This window comes from Juglans regia, chromosome 13, assembly GCF_001411555.2.
Source record: "Juglans regia cultivar Chandler chromosome 13, Walnut 2.0, whole genome shotgun sequence".
NCBI lineage: Eukaryota > Viridiplantae > Streptophyta > Magnoliopsida > Fagales > Juglandaceae > Juglans > Juglans regia.
The window spans coordinates 37,116,120-37,132,330 of record NC_049913.1 but is presented as its reverse complement, the minus strand read 5'-3'; the positions used below and the strand labels follow the sequence as shown (position 1 = coordinate 37,132,330).

Below are 16,211 nucleotides of genomic sequence, written 5' to 3'. Positions count from 1 at the left end.
ACAGGACTAGGGCAAGCGCTGCGTGAGATTAATGTAATGTAAATGCATGCATCGAGCCTGGCCCTGGCCCTTGTCATCTATAACAAAACAAAGGCAGGGCTACTGCATGCATGCTTTACAGCAGAAAAATAAGAATTAAATATACGATACTTCCCTTCAACAAAGACAGACACCTTTTGGTGATCTGTCTGTGTTTCTGAACAGTGATTACTTTCACTCATAAGTGCACGGGTTGACACCTGATCCACAGAATATTTGTTGGTAGCAGACGGTTTTTATTAGGGAGCGGAGCATCTCTTTAATTCTCCCCTATATATCTATCTGGTGTTTGCCATTTCCCAAGCCATTTTTCCTCTCTATTTCTGGCTACAATCATTGTCTTGATCTGTTTTCTTCATTATTATAAGTGCATTTGGGTACTTTGTTTGGGATTTTTATATACTGCCGATCATTTTATTCCACACACAACTCGGCCATTGGCACCTTGTTTTTTTTTTTCCTAGCTGTTAATCATTGCATTGGATATATAATCTGATACATAGAGAGATCTCTCAGCTTTGAGATTAAACAATATAATTCGATAAAAGCAATATTTATTCTAATTTTTGGTGGTGTTGATTGTTTTTTTCTTTTAATATATTTAATGGCATGCAGCCACGCGAGAGAAAAAATGGGTCCAGTAGTGTTGTCTCTACGTCTTCCTTCCAAGCTTTCAAAATGGATGCAGATACTGAAAGTTGCAGAGACTTGAGGAAGGTGGTTGGGTCCGGGCTGAGTATATATGAGAGGAAAAAAACAGTGTTCAAAAGGTTAAAAGTCCAATTTCAACTGAAAAAGACACAGCGTAATTGTAGGTTGTTTAATGATTAATGACGAGAGGCGGCTTTGATAGGTAGGTAAAGAGGAGTCATTATCATCATAATGAATGGACGTTGGAGTATAGCTCCTCCGCACATCGCGCGGACAAACATACCAGTCTACTCATGCATGGCCTATGAGTCTAAGCAGGTTTTGGAAACAAGCTGTGTGCTGCTTTCTAGCGCGCGGTGGCCACATAATTAATAGTAGAATGGATGATCTGGATCATGCTCTTAACAAAATATAATGGAATTTAAAACATTTATCCAAGCAATATATAACCACCAGTCGCAAGATTATGGGATCATTTTTTTTTGTTCACCAGTTCAAAACGGTTTGTCTTAGTAAACTTATAAAATAAAGTTTTAAGGGCTTTGCACGCTGGCACTTTGGTGGAATTGCAATGATGGACTGCCCTTCCCACGAGTCAATAGCTATACCTCAATCCGAATATACCGCAATGAGTGGGGACCCTTATGGTCTAGCCTAGAGGGAAAGCTACACTAACCTCCCCTCCTCACTCTTAGAAGAAGAAGATGAAGAAAAAAAAAAAAACAAGCAATATATACTATAGGCAATCTCTGCCAACAATGTTTTCTCTCAAGTAAGACCAGATGGATGATCTTTTTTAACCATGTATAATATTGTTTATATAGGTTATTGGTTTAATCATGCCACATATAGAAACTCCAAAATCTATTAGAATTGCAATATTTCAATCTTGTTTAAGCCGGAGTTGAGCGCACTTTGAGCATGATTTCTACCACATTCTCGCTCGAGCAAATGCCAAGTGTTTGGTTCCTTGATTGCACTCAGTTTAGTTGAGTTCGGTTCATATTTAGACATTTTCTAATATCTAAACACCAAACTCTTAAATCACTAAACTCATCTCAACTCAAAATCTCTTTATACGTGGGACCCACAGTATTTTTTAACTGAACACTTATTTACACATGAGACCCACAATCTTTTTCAATTTCCTATAAATATATTTAAACTTATCTTAACATCTAAACACATCTAAACTCATCTTAGTAGGGCCTCACAAAACTCACTCCACTATCTCAACTCACTACTATTCATAGATAACTCAATTCAACTTATTTCAGCTCAATATCCAAACGCAACCTTATACAGTTTAATTTGAGCCAATATCAACCCGCCCAATATCAAGCTAACAGCTTTCAGTTTAGCTAGTTTTGAACCTTTTTTGTGATGGATCTCTAACCAAACTCTACCTCAACTTAACTATATATACTTAATTAAAACCCAAATAGGATGAAGTTGGCTGATCATTAGAACATGATGCCAATACATCATTTGTGCTCTTAACACTTTCCTTTAATTTTGTTTGGCAACTCCTCTTTTATGACAATTTTCACTCATGCTCCAACATGTATTTTGCATCGTTTCTCTATCTCTTCCAATAGTCTCCATGATAGTTGACTTGGAGAGCTTGTACCACTCTATGAAGACCTTTTTTTTTTTTTAATCCCGTCCACCTTCTTGGTTTGGCTTGCAAACTTTTAACCAAGAGATCAGTCTACATCAATAAATACTATAGGACTCACACTTCACATATCTCACATACGTTCTAAGTTTTAAAACTCTATTGAAGATCTTAATATGATATTATTAGAGGCGACCAACTCAAGTATTTCAATGAATGTTATCAGCAAGCTTATAGCGCGAGAGAGAATTTAGGAGAGCTCCAATTATAGTATGCAACTCATAACATCATATTCAAGAAGGATATTGTTCAATCTAAGCATGCTGTTTTAGGTGCCGTTTGGATAATGTGTTAAGATGAGATGAATTGAAATGAAAATTGAATAAAATATTATTAGAATATTTTATTATTATTTTGAGATTTAAAAAAATTGAATTGTTTATTATATTTTATGTGAAAATTTAAAAAAATTGTAATAATAAAATAAAATAAGATAAAATACTTTTACTATCCAAATGAGTGCTTAACTTTGGTTTGTTTTTAGTGAATTAAATCTGATACTATACGTAAAGCATGCTGTTTTAGGTTAGCCCTTGTGAATATAAGGATAATAAGATGCCCCCGCCCCATATTCGAAACGAGGGTAATCTCCAGGCCCATGTGGCCTACAAAACATGGGCTGAAGCATTTGAAGTGTTTAGCATTACGCTACACTGTGGGCGAAGGAGCGGCCCAACTCTGGAGGAAAATAAAGGGATCATTCACAAACGAAGGAATCCGCTGCGTGCAGTGCAAGCTAACTGGCTAATCCGCTTGGACACCCTGCGTTCAAGTTACGCTCTCGTTGGTTGTCTAGAACAAGTACAGAGGAATCGAAGGACGATGTTGAGTGGTCCTACATAATCCATCGCAGGATGCCCGGATGAACAAATATTTGATCTCCGAGTAGGGACGTGACGACAATGACGGACGCTTGCATCCGCGCCGTCGTTGAATCTGTCCACTCGAGTTCCAATCAGGCTGTTCTCCATCTCGCCGGCGGAGCCTCTCTGGTCTCTCTCTCTCTCTCTCTCACTCTCCATAATATGTGTCTATGTTACATAAACATGAATGAATGAATGGGTTTTTCCTTAATCGATAATAGAACATATGCTCAGGTTATAGGGTGGTTGCTGTCGGTGCCTGGAGCTTCAAATACAGTCCTTGAAGCCGTGATACCTTATTCCCGAATGTCCATGATCCAATTACTTGGCAAGGTTGTAAAATTTTTCGTGGTTTCCGTCTTTTATCCAATTTTCAATTGAATTTTGTAGTTCATTGGATTTATATTTGTTTGCAAATTTTGTTGTAGATTCCTGCTCTGTTTTGTAGCCAACAAACGGCAGAAGAAATGGCTTTGTCGGCTTATAACCGCGCACTCAAGCTCTCTAGGCCGGGTCAGTAATGGTCCTGAGAATATGTTCACTTCCTGAAATGACATAATAGTTGTAGTAATTGGTATTCATATATTGTTTTCCAGCTTATAGCGTGCTTAATTTATTGGTCATTTTATGCCTTTTAAGTGATAAAAGTACTGTTCCAATAATTAAAAGTTCTCCGTAGTAATATGTCTTTTCGAGAGGATGGGATTGATATCGAGCTCCAGATGTTTGAAGGTGTTATCGAAGAATTTTTTTTTTTTTCCCCCTGAATGAGGGTGGAAGTTTCATTCTCATTATTGAGAGGAGCAAAAGAGTGGTCTTCTCTTAGGCCCTGTTTGGATACAGAAACACTCTCAACCCATCTCATTTCATCTTATCATTACAACTTTTTCAAATTTACATACAAAATATAATAAATAATTCAACATTTTTAAATCCTAAAACAATAATAATATTAAAAAATACTATTCTAACAATATTTTATTCAACTTATCTAAAATCATCTCATCTCACTATCCAAACGAGCCCTTAGTGTGTTGACGGTGTCATGGGTGGTTAAGGTGATGGAGGATTGCTTGGCTCACCCTTGGCGGGATGGTTTTGTTAGAAAGTTGCGGGACGGCCATGGTGTCCTTATTATACAGCGACAGGCCAATTCGAGGGACCGTTTCTTGCTTTTGAATGAATATGGGAATGAGAATAAGAGGGGTTCTCTGAAGGTTGAGGCTGGGAAGACTTTGTGTTTCAACACTTGCAGAGTGGTTGGCTCTAAATTCTCTATTCTAGTAGATGAAAACAGAGCTCAAAATGATCAGGCCATTAAAGCTTAGGTTCAGTATAGGGAGGGGTCCGATGGTTTGTTGCCTTCAGGGAGGGCCCCCCTCTCAAAAGGTGCTTCATATGTATCAGTCTTGAAGAAACCGACATTTATTCCGGCAAGAAATAGTTCACATACCTGGGAGGGTGACAGTTAGAGGAAGGGGAAGGTTATTGGCAGTGATGTTCAAAATGGTCGTGACTTTCATAACATGTTGACAAATGGCATCACAAGGAGGAATGTGGGGGTGGCGGTTCGTATTTTGTGGGTATCACGATGGTGGGAGAAGTAGAAGGGGTGTTGTGGGCTGCCAGAGCTGAGTTATTAGGTGTCATGGAGAAGATTAAAGTTTTAATGACTAAAATAGACACGGGCTTGAATCTAGTTATGGGCTTGAGTGGTGGGATAAATGACCCATTTGACTTGGGGAGGTTTGGATAGTGAGTTAAGATGAGATGAAAGTTGAATAAAATATTATTCGAATATTATTTTTATTTTGGGATTTGAAAAAATTGAATTGTTTATTGTAATTTGTATGAAAGTTTGTGAAAGTTATAATGATTAGATGAGATGAGTTTTGAATCCAAACCTCTCCTTAAACTCACTCTCACCAATCGCCAATGGGCTTAAGACGGCAAATGGATGGGGCGATGGGCTGGGATTGACCAAAAAGGCTGGAGGACCGACTTCAAGGCCCGTTTCCAAAACTTGGCGGGTCAAACACCCTTCAGGGTCCTCTTCCTCAAGCCCGAGTGTGAATATTTCTCAGATATAGTGGGCGGTCGTTTAGGGCATCTCTTTGCCGTCACAGAATAGGTCGCCGATGTCCTTCTAGCTCCTGAGTTAGTGCCGATTTCTGTCTCGAATAGGGAGAGTAGTGGTGGAGAGGCTGAGGAAACCTCTTTGGCCATGCATAATGAGGTCTCTCCCGATCCTCAAGGCGTTGCTAGCGCTCCTAGCGTCCCTATTCATTCGGATTCTCCCCAGTTGCGCCCCTTAGTTTCTAGTTAAGCTGTTTTTTATGGATTTGAGAGGGTGTCTCCCCAGTTGAATGTTGAGGAGGAATTTTCTAGGGTTTTGTGCACTACTGAGGATGATGTTTTGGGAATTTTGAATGATGGGTCTGTTGAAGAGCTTGACTTACAATTAGTATGCAGGGGATATAGGGTAGATGCTTCTCTTAATGGATTGGAAGATTCAGAGGATGAGCCTAGTCCCATTTGCTCTATGCCTCCAGCTTGCTCTTGGGCAGGTGCTCATTCTGATTGGGTGTTATAGAAGATGGGTGAAATCCATGATTGTGTAGGGATTTCTTGCGAAGGTTTCAAAGAGCAATTTAAAGCTCTTCTCATCGCCATCGAGGTGGGACAACCTTTCTTGGCTAGATCTTGCTTAAAAATAGAAAGAGAGCTTAAGAGATTGGTTTGCTCTATCAATTATGACACCAAGGAAGGTAGTGCTAGTAGAGGTAGGCACAAAGACAGGGTGAACAACAATGTTATATGAAGCCGAAAATCCTCTCTTGGAATGTATGGGGTTGAATGACCCGTGTAAGCGCCTTTGTGTAAGAAATCTGATTCGGGAATGGAAATAGATGTCATTTGTTTGCAAGAATCCAAACTGAAATTCATTGACAGAAATATTATAAGAAGTTTGTGGGGTTGTTCTTATGTGGGATGGGCCTCTTTAGCTTCTCAAGGGGCTTCGGGGGGTATTATTTTGATGTGGGATAAGAGAGTTGTAAATCTGGTGGAAGAATTCGTTTGGGAATATTTGGTGGCTTGTTCTTTTATGAATGTGAATGATGGTTTTGTGAATGGGCCTAATGTTGATAGTGAAAGAAGATTTCATTGGGATGAGATTTCTGGCTTGTGCAGTTGGTGGGAGGGTGCGTGGTGTATTGATGGCGATTTTAACATCACTCAATTTCTGTGAAAGGTCGGGGGATTCTTGTATTGTTCTGGCCGTGGTTGATTTTTCTGATTTAATCTGACCTGGGTTTGGTTGATTTACCTTTGGCAGGGGCAATTTCACTTGGTCGAACAAGAGGGTATGGTCCAGGTTGGACAGATTTCTTGTTTCCCCCTTCTTGGGAGGTGCATTTCCCTAACTTATGTAAATCTCCCTAGATTAAGTTCCGATCATTTTCCCATCCTTTTGGATTGTGGGGGTATTCATGAGAGGCGGAAATAATTTAAATTTGAAAACATGTGGTTAAAAGCAAATGGGTTTGTAGATAAGGTGAGAGAGTGGTGGTCCTCTTCTCAGTTGTTGGGTACACCTAGTTTTGTTTTAGCAAGAAAACTTTAAGCATTGAAAAAGGATTTGAGGAAATGGAATGAGGAAGTCTTCGGGAACATCATGGATCATAAAAAGTTTCCTTTTGAGGAGCTACTTTTCTTTGATGAAAAAAAGGTTGTTGGGGTTCTATCGATTGATGACAAGGGAAGGAAACTTGGTGTTGCTACTGAACTGGAAAAAATAATTCTCATGGAGGAGATTTCTTGGCGACAAAAGTCTTGGACCCTTTGGTTGAAGGAAGGGGACCAAGTGCACCAAGTTCTTTCATAAAGTTGCCAATTCTCTTCGAAGGAATAACGCCATTGAGGTGATCCATTCGGAAGGTAGTGTCATTACCGATCGATTTGAAATTCAGGACCACATCATTCATTTTTATAAAAAGCTCCTTATGGAGCCTCATTCCTGGCGTCCTAAGGTTGATGGGCTGGTGTTTGATTCGATTGACCAGCCTAGTGCACTTTGGGTTGAGAGAATGTTTGAAGAGGAGGAGGTACTCAACGTGATAAGAGGAATGGACAAAAATAAAGCTTCGGGTCCAGATAGATTTTCCATAACATTTTTTCAAGCATGTTGGGACATTGTTAAGGAGGACGTCATGAAGGTTTCTCTTGAATTTCCCTCATTTATGAAATTTGAGAAAAGTCTTAATGCTACGTTCATTGCGCTTATTCCTAAAAAAGTTGGGTTCGTGGAGGTGAAGGATTTTCGTCCCATCAGTCTTATTAGTAGTGTACAAGATCATTTCAAAGGTGCTCGCCAATCGTTTGAGTGTAGTTTTGGGGAAGATCATCACAAAATTTCAAAATGCCTTTGTCAAGAGAAGACAAATACTTGACTCTATTCTTATTGCTAATGAGTGCATGGAGAGTAGAATCAGAGGCTGTGTTCCTGGCATCCTTTGTAAATTGGGATATGGAGAAGGCTTTTTGACCATGTCAACTGGGAGTTTTTGGTTTATTCCCTTGGTAGGTATGGTTTTGGGGGTGGTGTAATTGGATGAAGCATTGCATATCTATGGTTAAATTTTCGGTCTTGCTTAATGGCACACTAGCTGGTTTTTTTAACAACTCCCGGAGATCGAGACAAGGGGATCCATTGTCCCCTTTCCTCTTTGTTTTAGTTATGGATGTATTGAGCAGAATGTTGAAGGCGGCGGCGGATAGGGGATTCATCTCAGGCTTTTCGGTGGGCAGTCCTTCGTATGGCAGCATTAATGTTTCTCATTTACTCTATGCAGATGACACTTTGATCCTTTATGAGCCGAATTCTGATCAGATCCGCTCTTTACGGGCTCTCTTGCTATGTTTTGAAGCCGTATCCGGCTTAAAAGGTGAACCTATCAAAGTTTGAAATGATCCCTATAGGTATGGTCAATAATCTAGGGGAATTGACTGATATTTTGGGTTGCAAAGTCTCTAGCTTGCCTATGAAGTATCTTGGCCTTCCTTTGGGGGCACCTCATAAATCCAAGGCAATTTTGGATGGGATTATAGAGAAGATTGAATGTCGATTAGCTGGTTGGAAAAGGATTTATTTGTCCAAAGGTGGTAGAATTACTTTAATAAAGAGCACCTTATCCAATATTCCAACCTATTTCCTATCTCTTTTTCCTTTGCTTGCAAGAGTGGCTAATAGAATAGAAAGGATATTTCGTGCTTTCTTGTGGGGTGGAATGGAGAATGAGAAGAAATTCTATTTGCTTAAGTGAGATAAGATTTGTACTCCTCTTTCATTGGGAGGTTGGGGGATTAGAAAGCTGAAAACTTTCAATAAGACACTTTTAGGGAAATGGCTGTGGAGGTATCATCAAGAAGGGGATGCTCTTTGGAGGATTGTTATTGATGCCAAATATAGGAATACTTGGGGTGGTTGGTGCTCCAACGAAATAAGTGACAAAATGGTCTGAATGCCCTATTGGTTTCCTTTCATTCTATAGAAGAGATTTTAGATCAGTGTTGCCATATTTCCAGCACCTAAGTGATATACAAGGTAAGTATCTCTAACGTATTTATAGCCTAAATTATCTCCGTTAACAGTAAGAGGGGCATATGGTGTGGGAGTGTGGAAATTCATTCATAATGGATGGGAGGAGTTCTTCAGAAATTTCAGATTTGAGGTGGGTAGGGGAAACCAGATCTGTTTTTGGCATGACTTATGGTGTGGGGATGGGGCCTTGAAGAATGTTTTCCCCTCTCTCTTCATAATTGCTTTGAATAAAGGTGCTTCCATGGCTGACTTTTTTCCTTGGAAAAATATTTGGAGATGCAAGGTGTCTCTTAAGGTGGCTTTATTTGGGTGGTTGGCTTCTCACAGGAAATTCTTACCATCAATAAGTTGAGAAAGCGCGGTGTCATTGCAATGGATTGGTGCTTTTTGTGCAAACGATGCGGCAAATCAGCGGATCATCTTCTCCTTCATTGTGATGTGTCGAAGGCTTTATGGGACGAGGTCTTTGCTAAGGTGGGAATTGCTTGGGTGATGCCCAAGACGGTGGTGAACTTTTTGGCGTTTTGGAGAGGGATTCTAGGAAATTGTCAAATAGCAACCGCTTGGAAGATGGTACCTCTTTGTCTTATGTGGTGCATATGGAATGAAAGGAATGGGCTCTGTTTTGAGTATAGAAAACGATCGGTGGAAGGGATTAGAGCTTTCTTTTTCGTACTTTGCTGCTTTGGGCTTAGGTTATTGTAATGGATGGGAATAGTTTTAGGTCCCGTTTGGATACAATAAATGTTTTATCTCATCTCATCATTACAACTTTACCAAATTCTCAAACAAAATATAATAAACAATTCAACTTTTTCAGTTTCCAAAAGAATAATAATATTAAAAAATAATATTCTAATAATATTTTATTCAACTTTCATCTCAACTCACTATCCAAATCACACCTTAATTTTTTTTGTACTGTTTTTCAGGGTTAGCTTGTAATTAGGTGTCTTTCTCTTGTACACTTCCTGTGTATTTGGGCTATATGCCTAATTATGTGATTTAATAAACTTCTTAGTTATATGAAAAAATATTTCTTAATTGATGATCCTTGTTTTGCAAAATTTTGAAAATCTTGGATTTTTTATTTTGTTTCAAGCTGTTGTAGTTTTAATCATGAGATTTCCATGATTTGACTTTTGCACATGATTTGACTGTTGTAGATTCAGAAGCTGAGCTTACATGTTTCTTTTCCACATATTTCGGTCTCTTATTTGTTCCACTCCTTCCCCACCTTTCTAAACTGGGTTTGGCCAGAACTATGACTGCCCCCCAGACTCCCTCCAGAGCTTTACATTGGCATTATCAGTTTAAGGATTAAATGTTTAACAACCTTGCTAATCATATGCTTATATGGCCTTTTATTCGTGAAATCAATAGGTTATCCAGTTGTTGGTTTGGGTTTTACCGGTTCTTTGGCTAGCACAAGCCCAAAACTTGGGGACCATCGGTATGTTCTATCTAATTTTTAGTATCAAGAAGAAAGATCATGGATGAACAGACAGAGGAACTCATTTTCTCTTGTGAATAAGCCTTTTTTTAGAGTAGTGAATTGCATTTCTTGTTCTCGAGAAAATTGGTAACTTTAATGGATTCATGGATTTTATGAGCATAACATTATTTAACTAACTTAGGCATCTTTATCTAACTATTCGGTACAAATTATGCCTTCCATTAGCACACTTCTCCACTTTCTATTTACTAAATAGTCAGATCGATATAGTTGGTGTTAAGAGAATAATAAAAAGGATTGAACTACCTACTCGCTATTTGGAGGTGAATCATAGAACACCAAAAGCTGTGGTATCTTATGGACCTAACATGGGTCACATCCCTCACGACATAAGATCGAAAGATCTAAACCTTTCTCTTCGGAGCAGATTCGGGCGTAACAAATACATATAAAGATCGGCGTAGTCACTCATGGGGACATATCTATCTGTATAGAGGATAGTCTGAACTTAATAGAAGGGCTTTCGGTTTTTTGCACCCTGTTTTGGTCTTGTAGCTATTAATAATATATTTCTCCATTTCTGCTTGTCAGCTCAATTTTTAGGCATTGACAAAGATAATCTCAGCTAGAGATTGGAATTAAATCATATTTAGAATATTACTATTGGTCTTGCAAGTTTATTTTTTAAGTTACTTTTCTAATATTCATTTGTTGAAAATTCCTGATCTTGTTTTTTTTTTATAATTAAAAATTCCTGATCTTGTAGTATGTGAAATTCTTTTTTTTGCGAGGTTCCTTCTGATATGAGATTTTTTATTTATTTTTAACTCATCCCTGCTTAGCTTTTTGTTTCATCATCATATACAGGTTTTGCTTGTCAACAAGGACAACTGACCGGCTTTGGGTATCTACAGTTACACTGTCAAAGGTATTTATGGTATAATTTAGGTTCTCATCTAATTGTAATTATTGTGACATGTATTTATGTCCTGTTAGTTGACTAATGTAGGGTTTGCGAACTAGAGAGCAAGAAGACAAGGTTTCAAGTCATATTTTACTTAAGGTATGCGTTGAATGTAAAGATGATAATCAAGTCTAATCATTCAAATATATGATATTTGAGGAGCTAATTGCTTCTATCTCCTTTGCCAATAATGTGTTTCTCTGCTTATTTTTGAGAAAAGGATTTTTTGGCAACAGAATGCATTCCCTTTGTTTCGTTGCAACCGGTTTTGCTAAACATGACATGCTTGATCTAGCTCGTCAATTTGTTTATTATGTTTTCACTAAAATACACTTGCATTTTAATTAGACTCTTATTTTTTGGTTACAGGCAATGGCAAATGCATGCAGAGTTACAGCGACATTTGATACTGGATTGACAGAATCTGATGTATCTGATGAATGTGAAAAGTATTTCGATGACGATCAACAATTGGAGCAACTTATAAATGGGCAAATATGCTTTAAGATCTTTCCATTTTCAAGCGGTATTGACCTTTGGCTCATATCAATCTCGATTAGTATAGTGAATTTTGGTTTTGGTTTTTGTTTTCTGTCAATCATCTAGGAAATGTTTTGCAGACACAAATACATCAAGCAGTGAAAGGAAGATAATTCTATCTGGTTCTTTCAATCCGTTACATGATGGCCACCTCAAGCTCTTGGAAGTTGCTGCTAGGTATATTGATTATATTCTAGAAGCTGTCATGTTTTAGACGGCTGGTTTCCAGAAAGTTGCATGTGCTAGCTATTCTTCACATTGATTGTGCTATCCTTTGGTATCGGGAGGATTCTCATGTTGCTAGAAACTAGTAGAGACTATGATTTCTCTTTTCGGAGACTGTGAGCTTTGTTTTGGGAGGGGTAGTATTTGTTTTACCTTTTTCTTCCTTTTTTGGGCCATTTGAGCTCAACAAAGCCTTAACTGACAACTCTCTTTCATACAACTTTTCTGTTTTTGTAACCTCCTAGGAGTTGGCTCAAGTGGTAAAGGCCTTAGTCTTGATGGTATGCTCCCTCCAGGTCTAAGGTTTGAATCCTCTTAGATGCAAAAAATTTCTAGGGGCCATCGGATTGGGGGGAACTTCCCTTTGAATTACCCAATGTGCACTTGCGAGAAACTCCTTGCTGAGGGCCTGTGCACCCCCGGGACACCCGGTGCCAATTAAAAAAAAATTGTTGTGACTTTTGTGTTTCTTCAGGGGTCTCGCTGATTATGTGGCCTGCATGGTCCTTGAGATTTTGTTATGGTGTTTTGGTTAGCCTAGGTCTGGTTAGAAATTATATTCACATCTTTAATCTGCTTTTAAGATAAAATAAAAAAGACAACCATTGAATCCCAGAAAAATAGCAACTGGAAAAGAGCTTATGTCTCTTACGTCAATTGGCTAATGACTAATTTTTCCTTTTTCCTGAACTTTTACTTTATTTAAGTGATTAAATACCAGATATGGAATATACAAAACATTTCAAAAAATTTTATGAATGATCTCAGTGCAAATCAAAATGGGAATGTGGGATATACATTTATTTTGAAGGATGTTGGGTTTTCTCCTTAAGGAAACCTTCAAGAAATTGTTTTCTAGTTTAAACATTTACATACAACTCACAGACTATGTATCCCAATGCTAATGAAAATATATATGGAACACTTATCATCCGTTTTACTTATCTTTTGTGCAGCATTTGTGGTGACGGATATCCGTGTTTTGAAATATCTGCAGTTAATGCCGACAAACCTCCACTATCAGTATCCCAAATCAAAGATCGTGTCAAGCAGTTTGAAAAATTTGGTGAGAGATTCTATATATAGTTTCACTGTTTTCGTATACATACATATTTATGCTGATCTAGGATTGATACGACTGCGGAAAGGCCTCATTTATCAGAAAACTGGTATTTCTGTCAAAATGACTACATGTTGGTGATCGGCCTATGATTTGTATGGTGTTGGGAATTCCATGGTCTAACAATATATTTTTCTTATTGGAAAACAATTTGCACCTTTTTCTTTATTTCAAATTTTCATTAAACTGATTGTTGTTCAAGATAGCAACTCTATATCTAATATATTTCCCAGCTTCCTAATGATTTCTCTCTTTGAATGGCAGGGAAGACAGTAATTATATCCAATCAGCCCTTTTTTTATAAGAAAGCTGAGCTATTTCCAGGCTCTGCTTTTGTAATTGGTGCTGATACTGCAGCAAGGTTAATTAATGTACGGTAATTTTAAGCTTATTTGCCTGACATATGGTTCATTTATATCATTATCATCATCATTGTTTTCTATTTCAATGGAAGTAAAGCAGATGTTATTAAATCACATTCTCTGTTTAAGCTTACTTGCGAACGTTCTATGGGGGAGTGTAGGGATTTTTACTTTTAGCACTTTAAGTTTTTGGGTGAAGAATCTTGTAAGGGATGGGAACATTTGTCATGTTTTATTTTAGTACTGTTTTTGCTTTAGCTTGTATTTAGGTGTACTCACTTATATATATCATGTGTACTTGGGCTATGCCTATTTACTTGGAATAAAATCTCTTATTAACTATAAAAAAAAAAAAAATCACATTCTCTGATATATCCATCTAGCTAAGATTGTCATTTGTTTGAACCTCTTTTCCTTGAAATCAATTTCTGGTGTCTGGTTTTTGAGAAGAAAGCAATTACTTTCATATATTTTGCATATATTTTGCTCCTGGGAAAATCTCTAAATCTTTTGTCCTCCAGATGGGGCTGTGACTACTGGGCAAAATTATGTTATCTTGTAGTATACATTGTGTTCTCAATCTATTTGCTAGCATTTAGAGGTAGACTGTAGTTTTGAGTTCGGGATTACCAATAAAACAACTTATATGGAATCTGGACTGATCATTGGTGCAAAAAATAGGAAGAAATAAGATTTCAGAGAAATTTCAAACAATCCCCTGAATTTGATTTAATGGGAACCCCAACTTTTAACGACTTGGTTACATGTAAACAATCCACAAATTTTGCAGAAAACTGTTAAAATAAGTTCAGACAAGATCGATAAAAGAAAAAGGTTCGTACAAGAAATTTATAAATCCAATCACGTATGAACTTTAGAGAATAGTTACTGCTTTATTAATTTGAAACAAATGTTTTTAGTTACATAAAGTAATTACTAAAACAATTAATAAAACCTGCAAAATCTCATTTATAAGAAGGAAGAAACACTTTCACAGCCTGATAAATTTAAGACCAGGGGAAGCTTCTTTAACTAAATTTGCACTTAAATCCTCAGAACATACAGTGAAGGCGATATAGAAAAGCAGTAAAAAATAGAACCTTTAATATTTAGATTTTTTAAGAAGTTTATGTCTAGTTGTTTCATGGGATTAGATAATAGATATTGTGAAGGTTGAAGCATCACATTGCATGATGATTTAGCATATTTTTACCAAAACATATATATGGCCTTTTCAGCCCAAATACTATGATGGAAACTACAAGAAGATGCTAGAGATACTCCTCGGATGTAAGAACACAGGATGCACTTTCCTTGTGGGTGGTCGTAATGTCGATGGTACTTTCAAGGTATGTCTGCACGCTAGTTTCTCATCGATCTTATTTCTGGTCAAGATATCATTTTCATGAATGCCGATGTATAAACCTTCTGCAGGTTCTCGAAGACTTGGACATTCCAGAAGAGTTACGAGACATGTTTATATCAATACCAGAAGAGAGGTTCCGCATGGATATATCTTCCAGTGAGATAAGGAAAAGTCTTGGAATCTAATTTCTCTTACTCTGACTGCAACCTTCAGTCACGACGAATAATCTTTACTGTTGAAAATGATTATTATATCCATGTGAATGGTGCAATTCCTAATGATTTACTTATATACAGAAAAAACAAGCTTACATATCTTGTCCGCTACTGATTGATCTACTGATCCAGACAATGTCTGACTGCAATTATAATCTAACCGAGGTAATTTACTTCTTGAGTTTAGTGTTGGGTGAATACAATACCACTAGGATAAGGATGCCAACCCAAATATCAATTAATAGCTTACCCTAGGAAATAGAAACATTGATCATGAACTTGCTCAGGAAAATTCAAATGACTTGATACGTTGCTCAGAAAATTAAGAAATATCACTTGCTACCTTGCTTAGGAAAATAAAAACATCAATTATACCTTGCTCTGGAGGAAAAAGAAAATTATCAATAAATACCTTTTTCTTTTTAAGTGGTATCAATTAAGAGAAATGCTTGGTTTTGTCTTATAATTTTTTTTTAATAAATTAATGTGACTTGATATAGTACATTGAATTATAAAATATCTTTTGTTGTAAAATTGATTTAACGTATCGCTTTAAACCATGTCAGTGTGTAAACTTATTTTTGTAAGATTTCTATAGACCTAGCACATCAAGATACGGGTCTTGCACTCCTTTTAGATTATACGTATATTGGGTAGAATTTGCAAGGAATTGAGTAAGAAAGTGACCATTCGATGCTTTGTATATTCTTGAGTTCTCAAAGAAGCCAACGTTGACATAGAACAGTTCTAAAACATGTTTGGACTTTGGAGATGGTGATGGAAACTAGTAAGGCGTGTGGTATGCTTCTCTACGTTTATAAGTTAAATTTTTTAAATAAATAAAAAAAAAAATCTAGCACAACTATGGGAAACTATAAAGTATTAACCACGTGAAGTAAAAGAAAGCAGGTAAGGATCTCGTTGATATCTTTTGCATTTTTTTTTATAGGGGAAATCACATATGACAAAAACATACCAAACCCCCTCCAAATTGTAGGCTTTTAAAGTTATAACCACACATAGTAATACGTATCCTAGTAATTGGTTTGTCGAAGTGAGAATTATGATCTGGAGTGGAAACCTTTTCTTGTGAATTTTACTATTTTTTAAAATGATTATATGATACTTAT

The 16,211-nt window shown here is 37.2% G+C and overlaps 1 protein-coding gene across 1 annotated transcript; it reads left to right on the top strand.

The window, feature by feature from the left end:
- Nucleotides 1-3,087: 3,087 nt before the first annotated feature.
- On the top strand, nucleotides 3,088-15,180 carry LOC109020402. The gene is made up of 12 exons (XM_019002851.2): nucleotides 3,088-3,360; nucleotides 3,466-3,564; nucleotides 3,660-3,744; nucleotides 10,217-10,286; nucleotides 11,157-11,217; nucleotides 11,299-11,352; nucleotides 11,623-11,779; nucleotides 11,874-11,970; nucleotides 12,975-13,084; nucleotides 13,403-13,509; nucleotides 14,739-14,849; nucleotides 14,935-15,180. The coding sequence occupies exons 1-12, from the start codon at nucleotides 3,271-3,273 to the stop codon at nucleotides 15,049-15,051; spliced, it is 1,158 nt and encodes a 385-aa protein (XP_018858396.1). The 5' UTR covers nucleotides 3,088-3,270; the 3' UTR covers nucleotides 15,052-15,180.
- Nucleotides 15,181-16,211: the final 1,031 nt, after the last annotated feature.